The following is a 17,709-nucleotide window of genomic DNA, read 5'->3' on the forward strand; positions in this document are numbered from 1 at the left end:
TTCACAGCAAACACATGTTAAATATGCACAGACCAATATATAGAGCATAAATGGTGCCTAAGCAAAGAAGGGGAATCAGGAGAAGGAGAGGAGACACATGGGTTGAAACAAAAATGGATTAAATGAGACAGCCAAACTAACACCAGTGCCAGTATAAAGTAAACAAAGCCGTACTCAGCCCATCAGACACACAGTGCTCACAACAAACAGGAAGGCAGATAGATCCTCAGGAACTGGAAGAGCAGGGTCAAGAAGAACCTAAGTAGCAAAATTTCTCCTTTATACTGAGCATGACATTTATGGGATGGGATGCACCTGTAGTCAACTCAGGTCAGCTGCCCTGGCTGACTCCAACCTGCTAACGGCCTGCAGACCATGGCTGGCCTAGGATTCTGTCCCAGCAAAACCAGGACTGACAGGTGCTAGCACACATAATTTCTTTTGCATAGGTATTTCTGACCAGGAAAATCCATACCAGAGTGTGATAACATTATCAAAGACATCTCCATCCTCTTCTATTATCTTGGATTTATGATCCCCTAAGCTGTTCTCATTTGGCAAGGCTTCTGAACAAGAATGCATTGCCTTGTTTTCCCAGGGATAATCCTACTCCTCTGTTGTCTAAGTACAGATGGAGAAATGTGATTTATATTGAAAGACAAAGAGATGGCTGAAAAATCCTGTTTCCAAATGCACTGCAATATTCTTTTGAAATCTGAGCTAAAAAAGGAGGAGGAATATACTCTGACCTAGGGAGAGAACTCTTCCCATTTCTTAGGGTCTCATTTACATGTAAGCCACTTTTAGCTGGGTACTGCAATTTAAATTCAGTTTCATTCTGATAAAGCCTTCAATTCTGTTTGAATAAAAGAGCTTTGCAAGTCTGGGGGAAAAGGCAATTTGTGTTTGCTGTACCTGCCAAGGGATGATTTTCTTTTTTCCAGCATCTTGTTATTCTCCGCTAAAATGTATACACAGGTACATCTACATTCACTTTCTATCACAGAACACTTTATATGATTCATTTAAAAGTAATTCAAGATCATTTGGGAAATTACTTCAGGAAGAGGCACATCTCATGTAGACTCCATATTAAAAGCTAAGGAACCTTGTGAGGGAGCAGACATACCTACCATTACTGGTTTAGTCCCAGTGGATACATTTGTCTCTGGCTGGGATTTTATCACCTCTTGATCTATTAAATAACATTTTTGTGGTTGATTAATAGAGAAAATACTGATTAGGCACAAAAAGATTTGGGGGTAAAAGCTGGACTTCAAATGGAATGATACAGTAAGGTGATACCATTGAGGAAGCAATGTCCCTGAGCTCTGTTATAGGACTGTTATCTGCAGGATGCCAGCAGTTATCCACCTGGTGTGATTTATACCTCAGCAACTCAATTAGCTGTGTCCTGTAAGGACACAGCCTGGACTGGAGGAGCAGTAGGGTGCAAGAGTGAAGTGCTGCAGCCAGGCAGAGGGGAAGATGCTCATCAACGTCCTGCTTGCACAAGGTCCCACTGTGCCAGTGCTGTACTCTGTCATGCAATCGCCTACTTCTGGCATGAAAAATGGCCTGTTTCATGCCTAGAGACATGCTGCAGGGCCCTTGATAAAACTAGTGCATGTGACTAGGTCAGAATAGGTGAACTACAAGTGTGTTTCCATAGAAGTATTAAGGTTGGAAAGGACCTCTAAGATCAAGTCCAAACATCAAATCAACACTACTAGGACCACTAGACCATGTCCTGAAGTGCCACATCTACATGTTTTTTGAGCCCCTCCAGGGATGGGGACTCCAGCACCTGCCTAGGCAGCCTGGTCTTACCACTTTTTCAGTAAAGAAATTCTTCCTAATATCCAATCTAACCCCCACCACCACCTTCTCGGTGCAGCTTAAGCCCATTTCCTCTCATTCTATTGCTAGTTTTCCCACTTCCATGAATATATGTTGGAAGATTACATGGCTGAAGCCAGACTTAGATAAGGGGGTCTAACTATTTCAAAAGCGTTTAGAATTCATGCATTTCCAAAGAACAAGAAGGCAAAGAAAAGTTTTTTTTTTTCCTAATACTTCATTCAACAATGTGTATACTCACATGCTGGTGAGCAACCCCAACAAATTCAACTGTGGAGACAAAATGAGATGGTTCATAGGCTTTACATTAGACATTTGCTTAAGAATCTTATGGCTTAACACAGTTCTTGTGCAGAAATGAAACCAGTGCATTTACTTGGCTGGTAAGCACCGTCGATCAATAGTAAAATTGCAAAAGATTAACCAAAGCTATGTCAACTGAATGCAAGGGAATGGCGTGGGGAAGAATTCTGCCAGATAAGGGGGTAAAACCACAGAAAGCCTGGAATCACTCTTCTTTCTGGGTGTTTTTGTGGAGTGGAACAAACTGCAGCACCTTTGGATTCAGTTTGTAAAGACCTGATCACTTGTAGTTTTTCTCTGATATTTCCACAAGGCCTTTTTAGCAATGTTTTTTGTGAAGTCAAAACATTGGCAGGAATAAAGAGAATTATATGCTGCTGTTGCTTTTAAGCAAATAGATTCTGCTGTTGTGACAAATGTGTTGTAAGATTGTGCTTAGAGTTATAGGAATGAACTCTCCCTGCCTAATTTTTCCCTTTCACTACAGTGTAAACTGTGAGGCAGGAACAGACAAAAAAGGACATCCAATGTAGTATTAACAAACCCTGCACTTACAATGAGCCATCCCAAGATGGCAAATTACAGCTTGTCTATATTAAATCTTCCAGAGGCCATGTCTCACCTGTTATGGTGCAAACATCTCTAGTGCCATCTCCTGACTTTGCTGCTTCTAAAAAAAACCTGAAGGTGTAGCTCTTCCAATAAACCATAGTATGTTCACAACACCCAGTCTCTCGCTTTCTTAGCATCAAACCAGTTAGATCTCAAGGAAAATTAATTGCACCTTTCTTTTTTTTATAAAGGTGTTTTTTAATGGGAGGGAATAGATTAAAAAATCAGGTGTTAGTTTGTAAACAAGCTTGTACCAAGGGCTGCAAGCAACCTCCAGAAAACAAGAGGAACTAAAAAACAAGGGATGATTTATTTGTTCATGACTTCTATGTTTACCTCTAATACTGAAGTTTTCCTTCTGGCACTACTCTCAATTAGACTTGCTGTGGCAATGTCTGTACTGGTCCTTTTTCTACCTCTTTTTTGCTGACTTTTGACAAAACAGGGCCTTCCTGCTGTCTGTACCTTCACTGAAGTGATCACTACTGCTCATGTTTAGAGTAAAGATCCTGCTTCTTCCAGAGCTGCCTCCTACAAATACCAGTGTGAGGTTTGGCAGGACATCACTGCACATTGAGTTCAAAAGCACAAAAATTTGGTCTGTCTACTATATTCTGTAGCTAATTGTTACATATGTTTCTCTATGAGCAATTATTTATAATTGAATGAGTAGTGTAGTGACTTCAATTAACCACATTTCTTCAGTAATTCTCTGGGTTGAACTATGAAAGAATTCTTATTATAAGTGTGGAAAAAAATGCTGAATTAATTATATTAGCTTCACAATAAAAAGCAATACAAAAACAAATAGAGTATAAAACATAGCATTATCATTGTAGAGTTTCCAGTTGTTTAGGAAACATAAAACTCAGCCCTTCACCCCTGAGCCCTCCTGTCCCATCCAGGAAAAAGCCTTCACTCTGCAGATTAGTAATGTAGGTTAAAAGGCAGAATTTACTACAGAAATTTAAGGTTTCAAATCCTGATAATGAAATACAATGAAAACATTGATTACATGCTTCAGGTAGATTACCTTTTTTTTTTAATAGTGAAATTACATCTCAATCTACTGCATTCACAGAAAATAAAGTACTCAAAAATTATGACATAATTGTCTTAGAGTTTATATATATATAATTTTTTTCCTTTGGTATCTGAAATCATACTTAAAAATTGATTATAGCCTATTTTGTCCACTGATCCTGCACAGGGGGCATTTTTCATTTGCAACTTGCATTTTAATATCTTTGTTCCATAACTGTTTCATTTGTTTTGACAAAGCCAATCTAAACACTGTTGATTTCTAAATGAACTGTCAGTTAACATTAATTTGTTCGTGTTGCTGCTTTGGAAACACTTCTGTTTGGCTTCTTTTTGTTGTAGGGACTCCTTCTAGGCTCACCTTTTTTCCTTTTTTTAATTCGCTGAAAAATCTGTATTTTTCAGCTTCAAGGCCAGAAAAACCCTTCAAACCCAAACTATAAAAAAGACCCTTCTAAATACTATTTTATCAAAGAAACGTTGTACATTCCACAAAATATCACTTGCTCACTTGGAAAACATCGGGTGGTTGTAGCTGTCTGTGGATCTCAACATTTTTTGTTCCTCTTATCTGACCTATTCTGCATAAGTGGAAGTACAACCCACAGAAAAAAGATATTTATCTTCCTTCATATTCAGTAATTCCCCTTCAAAAAGGGAATCACTTGCCTCACTGGAGTCATTACAGAAGCTGTTGTCATTCATAGTCCTGACAGAATTAAATTCAACATTAGCTCTGAAGGTTTCTGGAGCATCTCTATGATGAGAGCCCTGGGGCTGTTGAGCCTGGAGAAGACTGAGAGGGGATCTGATCGATGCTGATCAAGAGCTAAAGGCCTGGGAACAAGAGGATGGGGCCAGGCTCTTTTCAGTGGTGCCTGGTGACAGGACAAAGGGCAACAGGCACAAACTGGAACCCAGGAGGTTCCATCTGAACATAAAGAAAAAGGTCTTTGCTGTGAAGGTGCCAGAGTCCTGGAGCAGGTTGCCCAGAGAGGTTGTGGAGTCTCCGGCTCTGGAAAGATTCCAAGCCCACCTGGGCATGGTCTGAGGCAATCTGCTGTGGGTGATGCTGCTTTGGCAGGCAGGTGGACCAGATGATGTCCAGAGGTCCCCTCCAACCATTACCATTCTGGGATTCTGTGACTCTTTCCTACAATGTGGTATGATTTAGACTGATGGTGTCTTCCATAGATTTTGTGGTAACATTTGACCAGACTCCTCATTGCTGGCTGGACCACATTATTTTTCTCATTAAGGGTTCTGTAAATTCTGGAGTAACCTACAGAAATCTCTTGTTTGCACTTCCAGTGGATTTCTGGAGAAAAGAAAATCTGCTCTTTTAGGGAGAATGGTCATTACTAGTCATTCCTTCACTTTCTGCGGCGATGTTGGATGAAACATGATCCACTCAAAAGCAGCCAGGGTGAAAACTGCTCATTTTTCTTGAGCTTCATGGCACTGCACATCCTCTTCAGTGCAAAGCAGTTTCTTTGTGGCTGGCAGCATCACGACCCCACACACTTTTAGTAGTCTTTATATCATAAATCTACACAGATTCATTTTTCCTGGTCCTTCTCCCCTGCTTAGTTGAATCATTATAGCAAATTTTCTTTGTCATTTTTTCTGAAGAGATCTGTAGTTAATTTTTCTTAGGCGGCTGTCTTATGAATCTTCATAGCATTTGTTTTGAGTTCCCCAATGATCATTTCTACACCAATAATACCAAGTTCCTCCATCTTGTCAGCTATATCAAAGTTCCCTATTGTTCCAGTGGGAAACCTCTTTGATATATAATGCTTCACACATGTTTTCATTTGCTTATAAGAAATCACTAGAATATTTTCAAGTCTCTCCCTTATTGGCCCTGGAGGGCTCCAACTAAAACAATTTATAACCCTTTTTGTGATTGACATCACTTTTGCACATCTTTTTAATGTCTGCCACTTTCAGTACAAACATATGCTTGTTTGCCCAATTTTATAGCCATTTTAGGTGTTTACTAAGATATAGCTGCATTTCTATATTTTACCACTTCCTCTTCTCATGTCCTGATAACCTCTTACATAATCTCTCTGAAAAGATTCAGCTTGGGTTGTTTGCTTCTGGTGGTGACATCCCACATGGCTTCACCAGTTATTTCTTGCTGTTCTGACAAAAACCTTAATGTGCTTCCCAAGAGACAGGCATAGGGACAGCTGAGCTTCTCCAAGCTTTTCAATAACATCATCATTTTTATATTATCTTCTATACTATGCCAGTTAAAAATGACATTTTCACTGGAGAGTTGTTGTAAGTCTAGAGACTGTGATGTTTCTGATTGCTTTCTTTGCAAATGATGTGTTTTCATTGGTGGCATTGCTGCTCACTGCCCATACCTGCTCTGCTTTTCTCTTTCGTTCCTCCTGAAAGGAGAAATAAAACATGATCTCTCTACTTCTGCATGATGCTATCTGGTCATATCAAAACAACTTCATAAATCTTTATGTGGGGATATACTTTACTGCCACAGGATGATCTTGCCAATTAAGATACACAGATGATTTTCTACCATCTTCACGGCAACCATTTCCAGACATGCTGCTGCTGCAAGGTCTGTGACAGTCTGTCTCTGTGTGTGCATTCATTTCACACAGGCCAAGGAGGATGTCATACTGACTTAATAAAGTCCACTGGGATGTTGCATTTTTCTTTTTCTTCTTTGTGTTATGCTTTTGTTAGGGGCATAAGACTGCACAACTGTCACCTTGATGCACAGTGCCTGGAATTTTATGTCTAGGGCACTGCCTAACTTGACCTCAGTTTACTGGGGCTCTTCACCATGATGTGCTCACCCCTGCTCTTCCTACTGGAGAGATCATCATTTCTTCAGCCTGAAGCAATCTGTTCCTGACCATCTGGACTCATTTAATTTTCCACTTTTCATATGATTTTTTTCTGACTTTTTTCCAGCCTGTAGAATCTAATGTACCTTCCGTAATTCTGTACACAAGAAAAAGGGACACTTCAGAAGAATATTTCCCAAAATATGGTCTGCTTTCATAGGCAAGTTTTGACCCTCATCTGTCAAGCATGATGATTGTACACTATCTGTGATTCAGATGAAGTCTGAATACATGTGTTGCTGAGAAGTTATTTGATTTTAATTTTGCTATTTGATCTAGTCATCAGTGAGGTCTGCTGTAAGAATCACTTGTTGCAACCCAATGGACAATTAGAGAATTTTTCTAGAGTCGTCTACAGTAAAATATGTAAATATAGTATTTAGTTAGCTAATAAAAAGTCTTCCTTTGAAGTTTGTATTAAAGTCTTTCCAGAAAAGTTAATGAATATACAGATGAATTCTTGCCTTGCACATAAAAGTGGCCCTGGTTCTTCAGGCAGACAGTAGGATTTGTAAGTAGCAAAATTATGTTATCGTGATGCCCAGAAGTAATATGCTTTTGGCAGACAATAGGCAAGTGGTAATGTGACAAAAAAAAAAAAAGGAAAATAGTGTAGGTTAGTGAAGATCAGCAAAAAGTGTGGAAAACTCTAGAACGACCTAGAAAAGCAGCATTTATTATGCAAAGAAGTCTAAGTGTGCTGCAAGAACATGTTGGATATTAATACGTGGCCACATCTTGTATGCAGATCCTTTATCCTGTCTTAACACCATGCATTTTCTTCTGGGTTTTCAATTATATTTAACCTTTAAAGAAAAACATCAGGTCATTAGGGACAGCACAATTAAGAGGTGTACTTATTGTGCTGTGGTGGTCCGAAAAGTTAATGAGATGTTTGGCTGTATTAACAATGAGATGGAGAATAAATAGGAAAAGATAACATATTCTTTTACGTATGCTGATATTCCAAACTCACCTTGAATACTGAATTCACTTTACACTGTATTATCTCAAAAAGAAAGGGAAGTAAGAATTATAGTTGTCAAAAAAAAAAAAAAGAAAAAGCAAAGAAAGGAATTCATTAGCATTATGAACAAGTGAGGTAATTGAATAGGGGCGGGGGGGGAAAGTCCAGGGCTATTTCAAATGGAAAGGTGTTAAAGATGCAGTGGAGTTATAGCTAGAGCAGAGAACAGGGGAATCAGACAGAAAACATGATAGCAGGGAGACTGGATCAGTGGTGCAGTTGTACCTTCTCCTAATAACAGAACAAAGGAGCTGTATAATTGCTTTCTGTAATTAAACAGTAGACTCATAATGTTGAAAAGAAAATCCTTTCCCTTTCTGTAATGAAAAATTAACTTGTGGAATGCAATGATGCAAGAAATTGAGCAAATATTTTAGTGTGATGCAAGGATGGATTACAGTGTCAAGAGGGAATAAGAAAAGGCTATGCAATCACACAGACCAAAATAAACCCAAAGAGGTCATCAATCCTAATGCTTCCCACCAGAAGCTGTTCGTGTACCAGCGTTTGGTTTGTTCATTATTGCTACAGCTGCGATTTGAGGGAACAGCATCACAACATCGGGAAGATCACGATAGGAGATTAAAAACTACGTCTCAAACAGTATCCTGAGCTGTGACCATCAATCTGTTCCTTCACATTATCTCCTAAATGTCTAACAGTGGAGACCACTAACGTGAAACCATCATGGACACCCTGACTGGGCTCATGCTGGAATGTACTCTTTGCCCATCTTTCCCATGCTCCTCACAGGGGGTATTGCATTTGGGGCTATTCAGGCAAATTATTGTGGTGGTTCTGTAGAATTGATTTATTGATTGCATTTAGGGGTTGTAGCATAAGGCTTTTAATAATTTCCACAGTATCATAACACACTGGCTCTGATTGCCACTTATTCCTTCTCAACAGAGAGATTTGCCCAGTGTGCAAGCATGACATTGCTCTGAGTACTAAAAAGGCAAGAAAATACTTAACTCCTGAAGGAATAAAACAAATCCACATTGGGAGGAACACTCATATTGCACCTGAGATTCAATTTTGGCCTTTCTTTACAGTAGCAGGATGCAAAGCAGAGCTGAAGGCTGCTCCTGAGAGGTTTCACCCTGCACAGTGTTAAGTGCTTCACCTGGAGCCCAGCCAAGCCATTATCTCCATGGCTGGGTTGCCCTTCTGCACCTATGTGGACTCCAGCTAAGCTGGAGTGGGAGGGAGAGCTCATGGGGAGATCTTTTTAAACTCTCAGGAGTGTAATGATTTTATACTTTATCTTGGAGTCATTCCCTGCTAGATGGTGTGACATATCCCTAGGCTGGGGCAAAGGGAAGAGAAGGTGTCTCCTCACAGAATCACAGACTGGTGGGGGTTGGAAGGGAACTCTGGAGAACAACTTGTCCAACCCTCCTGCTAAAGCAGGATCACATAGAACAGGTTGCCCGGAAGTATGTCCAGGCAGGTTTGGAATCTCTCCAGAAGAGACTCCCCAGCCTCTCTGGGCAGCCTGGTCTCAGGCTCTGGCACCCTCACAGCAAAGAATTTTTTCCTCCTGTTCAGATGGAACCTCCTGGGTCCCAGTTTGTGCCCATTGCCCCTTGTCCTGTCACTGGGCATCACTGAAAAGAGCCTGGCCCCATCCTCTTGATCCCAAACCTTTATCTACTGATTAGCATTGATCAGATCCACTCTGAGTCTTCTCTTCTCCAGGCTCAACAGCGCCAGAACTCTCAGCCTCTCCTCAGCACAGAGATGCTCCAGTCCTGTCAGCATATTTGTAACCTCCACTGGACTGTCTCCAGTAGTTCCCTGTCTCATATGAACTGGGGAGCCCAGGACTGGACACAATACTCCAGATGTGGCCTCACCAGGGCAGAGTAGAGGGGGAGGAGAACCTTCCTCAACATGTTTGCCACACACTTCTTATTGTACCCCAGGACACCATTTGCCTTCTTGGCCATGAAGGCCCATTGCTGGCTCCTGGTGAACTTGTTGTCCATCAGGAGTCTAAGGTCCTTCTCCTACCCTGGGCTGAGGCAAAAGGAAGAGCAGATGTCACCTCTCCATTTTCCTGTGTAGATCTCTGGTGGAAGTTGATCTTAGCACAGCCCCTTCACCTATACCCTCCCTCCCCAAGCACAAGGGCATCAAGAGTCCTGATTTTCTGTCATATTACACATAAGAAATGGTCCTTGCACAGTCTTACTAACATCAGGGATGAAGTATTCATTTGGTAAGGGTGCCCAGGATATGAATGAGTGTATGTAGGAGGAGATTCATAACACAGACTTGAATGCAGAGTGTGTAATTCAGGGGCTGTTGGTTGCTATGGAATTCAGCTGAAGTGGAAAATGACAGAAAAAAACCTTCATAATACTTGTACATAGAAGAACCTTCAACAGAACCATAACATGGGGAATATTTTAACACCTTTAAGAAAGCCACCGAGAGGCAATTTTACCATGATGAAAGAATAAACTGGTGCAGTTTCTTTCTGCAGGCTGTTACATTTATCCTTTGCTGACTATGGCAGAGGCTTCCAGCCCACCCCAAGCAGGAATCTAAAGCCAGCCAGATATCTGTGGGTGACTGGCCTCCATTCAGTTATAAGCTAAGCAGTGGATTTCTCATGTTGTTAAATACAGTTCAGATCTCAGCTCCCTCTCTTTGTACCAGGTGCCTATTTGGACTAAGCACTTCTGAAGAAAGGAAGTCAGTACACTGATCTGTCCAGTCGGTTATCCTGGCTGTAAAGTTACACAGGATTTTTATTTATAGACTTACACAGATGCTGTGGGGAAAAACTTGTTATCTTTCCATGACAAAACAGGAGAGGTGCCTGTCTGAAGCTGACGTACTGGAACAGCCTGCTACTCTGAATGTGATAGAAGAATAACTCAGAGCTATGGCATTGAAGCAACCTGTGCTTTGCTCTGTAGGAGTTTTCTGTGCATATATTCTGGTTCTACAGAAAAATGAAAAAATCTATAACTTATTTTGGGTATGACAAAGAAGGGGCTGGTACCATACAAAATAAGAAAAAAATCTTGTATTATGTCAGAATTTCTCCAGTTTATGTGCTGGTGAATTATTCATAATTTTGCAGCTAACAAGTTTAAATAGTTTTAAATAGTTCTATGAAGAAAGTTACCCATATCTGGTCAAAATACTTGTTGTGAACCTTTGCTGGTAATGCAACTCATTCTCTCAGTGAATCACAGACAAGCTTTGATAATTTCTGCACACATATGTGCTATTCAGGCCTCAGACAAAGGAGACAAACAAGCCCTCTTCACTACATGAGTCAGCTGTGAGCTACTCTGTTCAACTCTTCATCTTCTCTGGTGCAAAATCAGTCAAGTGAGTCACCATGTTTATCCACAACTCTTCACTTTGCAGTTATTCTTCCTGGTTATTCTTCATCCAAGGTCTGTCTTTCATTGTGTGGAGTTCATATGAGGGGTTTCTCCTCACCAAAAGGTCATAAAATGTGAAAAGCAGGTCTTGCAGTGGTTGGACTGACTGTGGCAGGGTAGCTACTCATCATGGTGAGTTTGAATCACAACATGAATGCCCAAGGACTGTACCTCAGTAACTTCCAGTGCCCTTTTTTTTTTTTTTTTTTTTTTCAGCAGAGATTAGTTTTAAATATCTAAAATAAATACATACATTAAAAAAACCTCAGATGTTTTCCAAGAACACATTAATGGAAGTAGAAGCTTTCCTATTAATACTTGATGAGCAGAAAAGACAATTTAATCTGCTGAAATAAATGACTCTGTATGATTTGTGAACACCAGTTCAAAACCCAATGCAGACTGGATTCCAAAGACTTTTCCGTGAACAGCTTACCTTGGTTGTGTGTGGGAAAAATTAAGACTGTTCCTTCCTGAGTTCCCCTTCCTCCAGCACTGATGTGCTGTGTTGGTCATGTCTCTTTTTCTAAGTCTTTCACAGAGTCATTTATGTTAGAAAAGACCTTTAAGATTGTCAGATCCAACCATAAACTTAACACTGCCAAGTTCACCATTAAAATTTGTCCCTAAGTGCCACAACTACACCTCTTTTAAATCCCTCCAGGGATGGGAACTTCATCACTGACCTGGGCAGCCTGGAACAGGGCTTAACAATACTTTTGAGAAAGAAATTGTTCCTCATGTCCAACCTAAACCTCCCCTGGCACAATTTGAGGCCATTTCCTCTTGTTCTGTCACTTATTCCTTGGGAGAATAGACTGAACTTCACCTGGCTCCAACCTCATGTCAGGGAGTTGTGGAGACCCAGAAGGTCTCCCCTGAGCCTCCTTTGCTCCAGGCTGAACACTCCCAGGTCCCTCAGCTGCTCCTCACCGGACTTGTGCTCTAGATCCTTCCCCATCTTCATTGCCCTTCTTTGGACATGCTCCAGCCCCTCTATGACTTTCTTGGAGTAAGGGACCCAAAACTGAACCCAGTATTTGAGCTGTGACCAGCTTCTTCAGCTTTGATTAGCTCAAATAATTTGAGGCAACCCAAAGATGCTTTTCTGGTCCTTCTTCTTTGCACCCTGTGTTTTGTGCTTTACTCCCAGGGGGAATCCTCCTTGTAGGGCAGTGCTAGTTCTCCCCCCACTAGAAGCTAAGGATGCATTTCTGCTCTCCACTACTGATTTATTGTGTGGGGAGGGAACAAAGCAAGATGTGGTCTCTTACCTGATTTTCATCTATGCCATATTTGCAGCTTGCCAAATGTTTTTCAGTTTTGGCCATCTTTTAAGTATTGCAGGAGAAAGGCTTTTACAGCATGCTAACTTTAGCATGTTGAGCTGAGTTGTCTGCAGCTGCCAAGATAAGGACTCTGGTCCAAACTTTGTTAGCCTGCTGTCTTGTGGGACAGTTAGGATTTTTAGTGACAGTTTGGTTTTGCTTCCTGCCAGACAATCTTAACTGCTTCAGGTGCCAGTACTTATGTACCTTCATACTTTTAAACACCTGAATAATCCAGTTAACTTCCCTAGCATGCCTAAAAGAAAGCCTCTGCTTAACTGCTCAGAGTGATGTCAAAAGCCTTCACTGATGCTATCTGCTCCAAAATGTATTGCTTTCTCGCAGTATGTCTTATTTGACCCTTTATTTTCCAGCCATTTCTCAGCTTTATTATCCATGTATCCCTTCAAAATGACTGGTGGCAAAGATGTGCAAATAGATCATTTAATTTCCCTGCAATGTCTTTATCCCCTTTAATTGTTCCCATTGCACCCTGGTACTCCATTGAGCCTTTTGATTCTCTCACAGCCTGCTTATGCCTCTTATAATTAAGTAATTTCTTCTTATTTATTTTCATGTTATGCCTTTGGCTAATCTCCACACCAAATCCCTCAGCTAAACCATCTTCATTTTTGTTTTACATTATTGTTCCTTACCACAGGCTTCTGTTGGGCTGACTTTCCGTTTTCCAAAGGACTTTTGAAGAGCCTCTTTTGTGGCACCTTTCCATTCAGCCAAAGCAGATAGGCTCTCTCCCTCCCTTCTCCTTTCTTGTCTTTCTGGGGCTTCTGCAAATCTTTTGTAACTCATTAGTGGGTCACTTCAGTAGAGTCCATGCTGAATCCTTCCAGCACCTTACGCATTTCCCTTTGTGTAATTGTAATTTATTTTACTTTTTTTTTCTCTGAGAAAGGGTTAACCTGGTAGGGAGCGGGGCTGGAGGAGGGAAGGGAGCATTAAGCAAAGGAACAAAAGCGATGGACTAATAGAAATTGGTTCTGTGTTCATGCATAGAAAATGATTTGGATGCAAATCAGTCACACAGCTGAACAATTTGTCTCAAAGCCTCAAGATTAGGGAGCAGAGGGCTTCAGCCTCAAGTGGCACTCCATCTGATTTCTCTCCAGAGCCTGCATTCACCAAGCAGCGTGCCTGCAAACAGCCCACCTGTGTGCTGCCTTCAGGTCTCCTTGTACTCATCTGAAAAACACCTTTGTCTTCACTTTGAGTTATTTCCTACACCGTGTCTTAAAACTGCAAATACATGGAAGGAGGGAGCTGGGCCAGGGAGAGCCAGATTAGTTACACACTGAGAAAACTATGTGCCCTATTTCCCAGTCAAATAACTTCTACTTAAAGGACAGGGAAATACAGGTGAGTAATTGCTTGATAACCTGGTAAATTATGTAGACACCCAAACAAAGACTGGAATTTCTCAGGATAGAATTTGAGAAGATGATTTTGTGCACAGTCAAATGAACTATTTTATTGTGATTTAGAGTTGAAGTGGATTACAGAAGATGCCTTTTAATCACCATTTTCATACAGCTCTACTGAAATCATTGCACAGCCTTTAAAAGCATCAGAGGCTTTTATTATCAGGATCATGAATATGAGTCTGAATTTTCTGTTAAGAAAACTTCTCACAAATTATTTTCTTATCACAATATGGTCCTGTTTTCACACCTTCAGTAACAAGTATTCAGTTAATTTTAAGTTTTACAAATGTGGGGTTAAACTGAGCTCTGGATTAGTCCATCTTCCCCCATCTAGCCAGAAAGCCCATTCATGAATGATGGCATCATTCTGTGTTGATGCCAATGAGAGAGTAGAGAAGGCTGGCGTGTGTGATGACGCATTTGAAGCAACTGTACCTCTCTGAGAGCTTTCCCAGGGCAGATTTTGTGGTAGAGTACTGTTGGATACATTAAGTAGATATGGTCTAGGGGTGAAATAGCCTTTTCATCACTGAAAGTATAGTAATTTGGTGTTGCTGTTTGAAAGTCATCACTCACTTCAGCTGGGCTATGTGTAGTATCTTCATATCATATTTTAAAACAAGAAATTTAGACTAAAAATAACTGTCAGTTGCTAATCCAATTGCTGTATCTTCACCTTTACGTTGCTAAGGGAAGGATTCCGTCAGTTTGTCTGCTTGGTACAGCTTCTCTGTGCAATATGGAAAGGTCACAGCTGTCCTGTTTCTGCAAATGAGGGAGGGGTGGTCTGGCACCCAGCAGCAGCAAAGTTAAATATCTTTAAGCTCTATGTATTGCAAGTTGCCTCAGCAACTTCAGAAGGGCTTCTAAGTTACACAGAAACACCGTTCAGAAACAGCTTTTTCAAGGGACCATGTCTGTAGAGAAGGAATGTACATTTCCACTCAAAACCTGCTGAGAGAAAAGAGAAAGACTAAGAAAACACTTCACCATTTATTTCTAACAGAAATTTTTCATGTGTTGCTGCTGTTGAGGGGCAGAGGTCTTGATAGGAGAGAAGTTTGTTTTGACTGCATGTAGGTTTTTTCTCTCAGGCAGAATTTGAAACAATGTTCTTGTAGGCTTAGATGACTTGTTTTAAACTAAAGAAAACAGCAGAAAAGGATTAAATTAAAATCTCCGTGGGAGAATGTGGTGTGAGCCTTCTGTAATAGACCTCAGGCCACATCAAAATTTGAGCTTTCCTTGGTTGTTGCTCTCTAAAAGAATCTGCTGTTTGTAAAACATCTTAACACGAAAGACAGATGATGAGAGGGCCTGATTCAGCTTACTCAGATGTAAATAAGGAATAAGACATTAAAGTGTCCAACTCACTTTTGTAAAATGCATGAGATAGAAATAGAGAGTGGATCAGGCTCCTCAGTACAAACCTTCACACTACAGAAAACACTCCAACATTTTCTTCTCCATCACTTGCCATCTCCTTCAGGGCCTCCATGGTTTCTAATTATTCTCCCAGAGCTGAGGGAAGCCTCACAGCCAGCCTACTGGTAGCTGCTAATTAATAAAGAGTTCCCATTTTGAGTAGATGCAGCTATTTTCCATGTTGCATCTGGTTTGCAGAAATAAGGCAAGAGTCAAACTTTATTGTGCAAAGTATTCAATCATTCCCTCCACTCAAGCAGGAAGCCAGGGAGCCTAGATGTAACCGTTTCTGTTAATATTCTGTTAATAATTATCTGATTTTTTTTCCTTTTCTGAGCTTCCCCTTTATAATAGGGGGAAAAAATAATAAAAGAAGAAGAAAGGAAACAAAGCCACAAACAAAAAAAGTAGTAAAGTATATCCAAAAGAGCAGGGATTTGAACTGATAGCCTGAATCCATTTCATTTCAGCACAGAGAAATATTTTCCCAAAGTAGCTTAGCTAAAATCTATTGTAAGAAATGCCAGAAGAATCAAAAATATTTAATTCAGTGATTATTTTATCCATCAGTGTGCAGAACTTATCACATCAAGCAGATGAATGTGAGTTTTGGAGCTGGAGCACTTCAATTACACCTCTGAAACAAGTCTCTTCTAAGAATTCTAGCAGAATAAATCCCCGTCCCTTGCTCATGTCCCATCCACAGCAAAGCTGTGTACCTTGATGATGATAACTGCAACCATTGATTATTATTTACTTTTCTGTTTTGGCTTTAGAAACTCCTTCATAGATATCCTTCGGGCAATCCTTCTGTCCTTGGAAGTGCTCATTGAAGATCAGGAGCTTCAGATAAATGGTTTCATTCTAATTATAGATTGGAGCAACTTCTCCTTCAAGCAAGCCTCCAAGCTTACACCGTCTATTCTCAAACTGGCCATTGAAGGGTTGCAGGTAGGTGGAGGGTAATACATGGATCTGCACCTTCCATTGCTGCAGCCAGGGATTTTTGCCTTGGCAGGCACTGGGCAGGGTAAAAGCTGGTGGGAGAAAATAATCCAGAATGTTTTAGTGTCCTGTCCATATAGACATTTAATTTTGATTGCCAATTGTTTTTATTTCATCTGTAAATCAGTGTATCCAGTATGTGTGTTACTTACTACAGCATTAAGAAGGACTGATAGAGATTTGAGGTTTAATCCATCAGAGAATTTAGGGGGATTAAAATCCAGCAGCATCTGCCTTCTGGAGTGTGCAGTCCACACGCAAGCACATCTGTATGCAGAGGGAGGGTAGCAAGAGAAGAGAGCAGCTCCCTCAGGAGATGGAGGAGTGTTCTCGTGTTCCCGTGGATGCATTGGAGTCACAGGGAAAGGAGGAAGAGGTGGGACGGCTCCCTGTTGTGCCCTCAATCTGACTGCCTTCGTTTGTCACACAGGATCCCATTACATGGTTCAGACTGTTGAGGGGCTGCACATCCAACTGATGCTTGCAAGGAAATATGAGCAAGCTAAAACTGTGTGCTGTTGTGGGGTTAGGTGGAAACTGGGGACAAGGCAGCTGGGGCCTGAGGGGACAACTTGAGGGTGAGGATAAGCTGTGGTGCTCACACACCTTTTCCACTAGGGTCTGAGCCCATCTCTGCTGTTAGATGGATTTTTTGTTTTCAAGTGGTCTTATACAACCTTAACTGTGGGCATTTGAGAGAATCCAAGGACTATTTAGGTTGGAAGGACCTTTGGAGATCACCTTGTCCAACCTCCTGCTCAAAGCAGGGCTGACTTTAATCTTAAACCAAGTTGCTTAAGGACAACATTTCATGTAGCTACATATTTAAAAGGAGATATTTTATAAGTCATTATTTTTCTGCTTTATATTTGGTACCTTTCAGGTATCCTGCAGTCACAAATACCTCAGGAATAATCTTCTCCTCTGTGTGTATTTTAACTTTAATTTATATAGTAGAAAGAATAATTTGTTCAACTAACTTTTTGACTAATAAATTGTCTACAATTAGATCACAATTATCTTTACATTATTACTCAAATATCAGGAAATCTACCAACAGCTTTCAGCCTGTGTTCCCCTTTGTGGGGAATGTTCATCTCTTCTAACAAATTAGAAAGTCAAGCTGTGCAATTAGTCCCTGAGATAATACCTTGTCTTGTCCTGCTGCTACTATCACTTCATCAGCCTTCCTTCACAGAATATCATCCTGTGGTTCAAAAAAACACTCCAGTCAGAAGAAAGACAAATGACATTCATAAGGAAATCAAATTCCAGCAAATTGTCCTTGTGTCTGTCCAAATTTTGCACTTTTATCCCTCAAGTAAGAGGCCAGTCTAGCCTTCATTCCATTTGGTTTCTGGCCATGGCACTGTTAGG

General features: G+C 40.7%; 1 protein-coding gene across 1 annotated transcript in view; it reads left to right on the forward strand.

Moving 5' to 3' along the window:
- Positions 1-17,709, forward strand: part of CLVS1 (clavesin 1) — a gene marked incomplete at its 3' end in the record, with an annotated part of 71,427 nt that overhangs the window by 8,938 nt on the left and 44,780 nt on the right. Inside the window, 1 exon segment of the mRNA XM_008949036.1 lies at positions 16,104-16,278. Within this exon segment, the coding sequence (XP_008947284.1) occupies positions 16,104-16,278 (175 nt within the window).

This window comes from Merops nubicus, unplaced genomic scaffold (genome assembly GCF_000691845.1).
Source record: "Merops nubicus isolate BGI_N331 unplaced genomic scaffold, ASM69184v1 scaffold15641, whole genome shotgun sequence".
Lineage (NCBI taxonomy): Eukaryota > Metazoa > Chordata > Aves > Coraciiformes > Meropidae > Merops > Merops nubicus.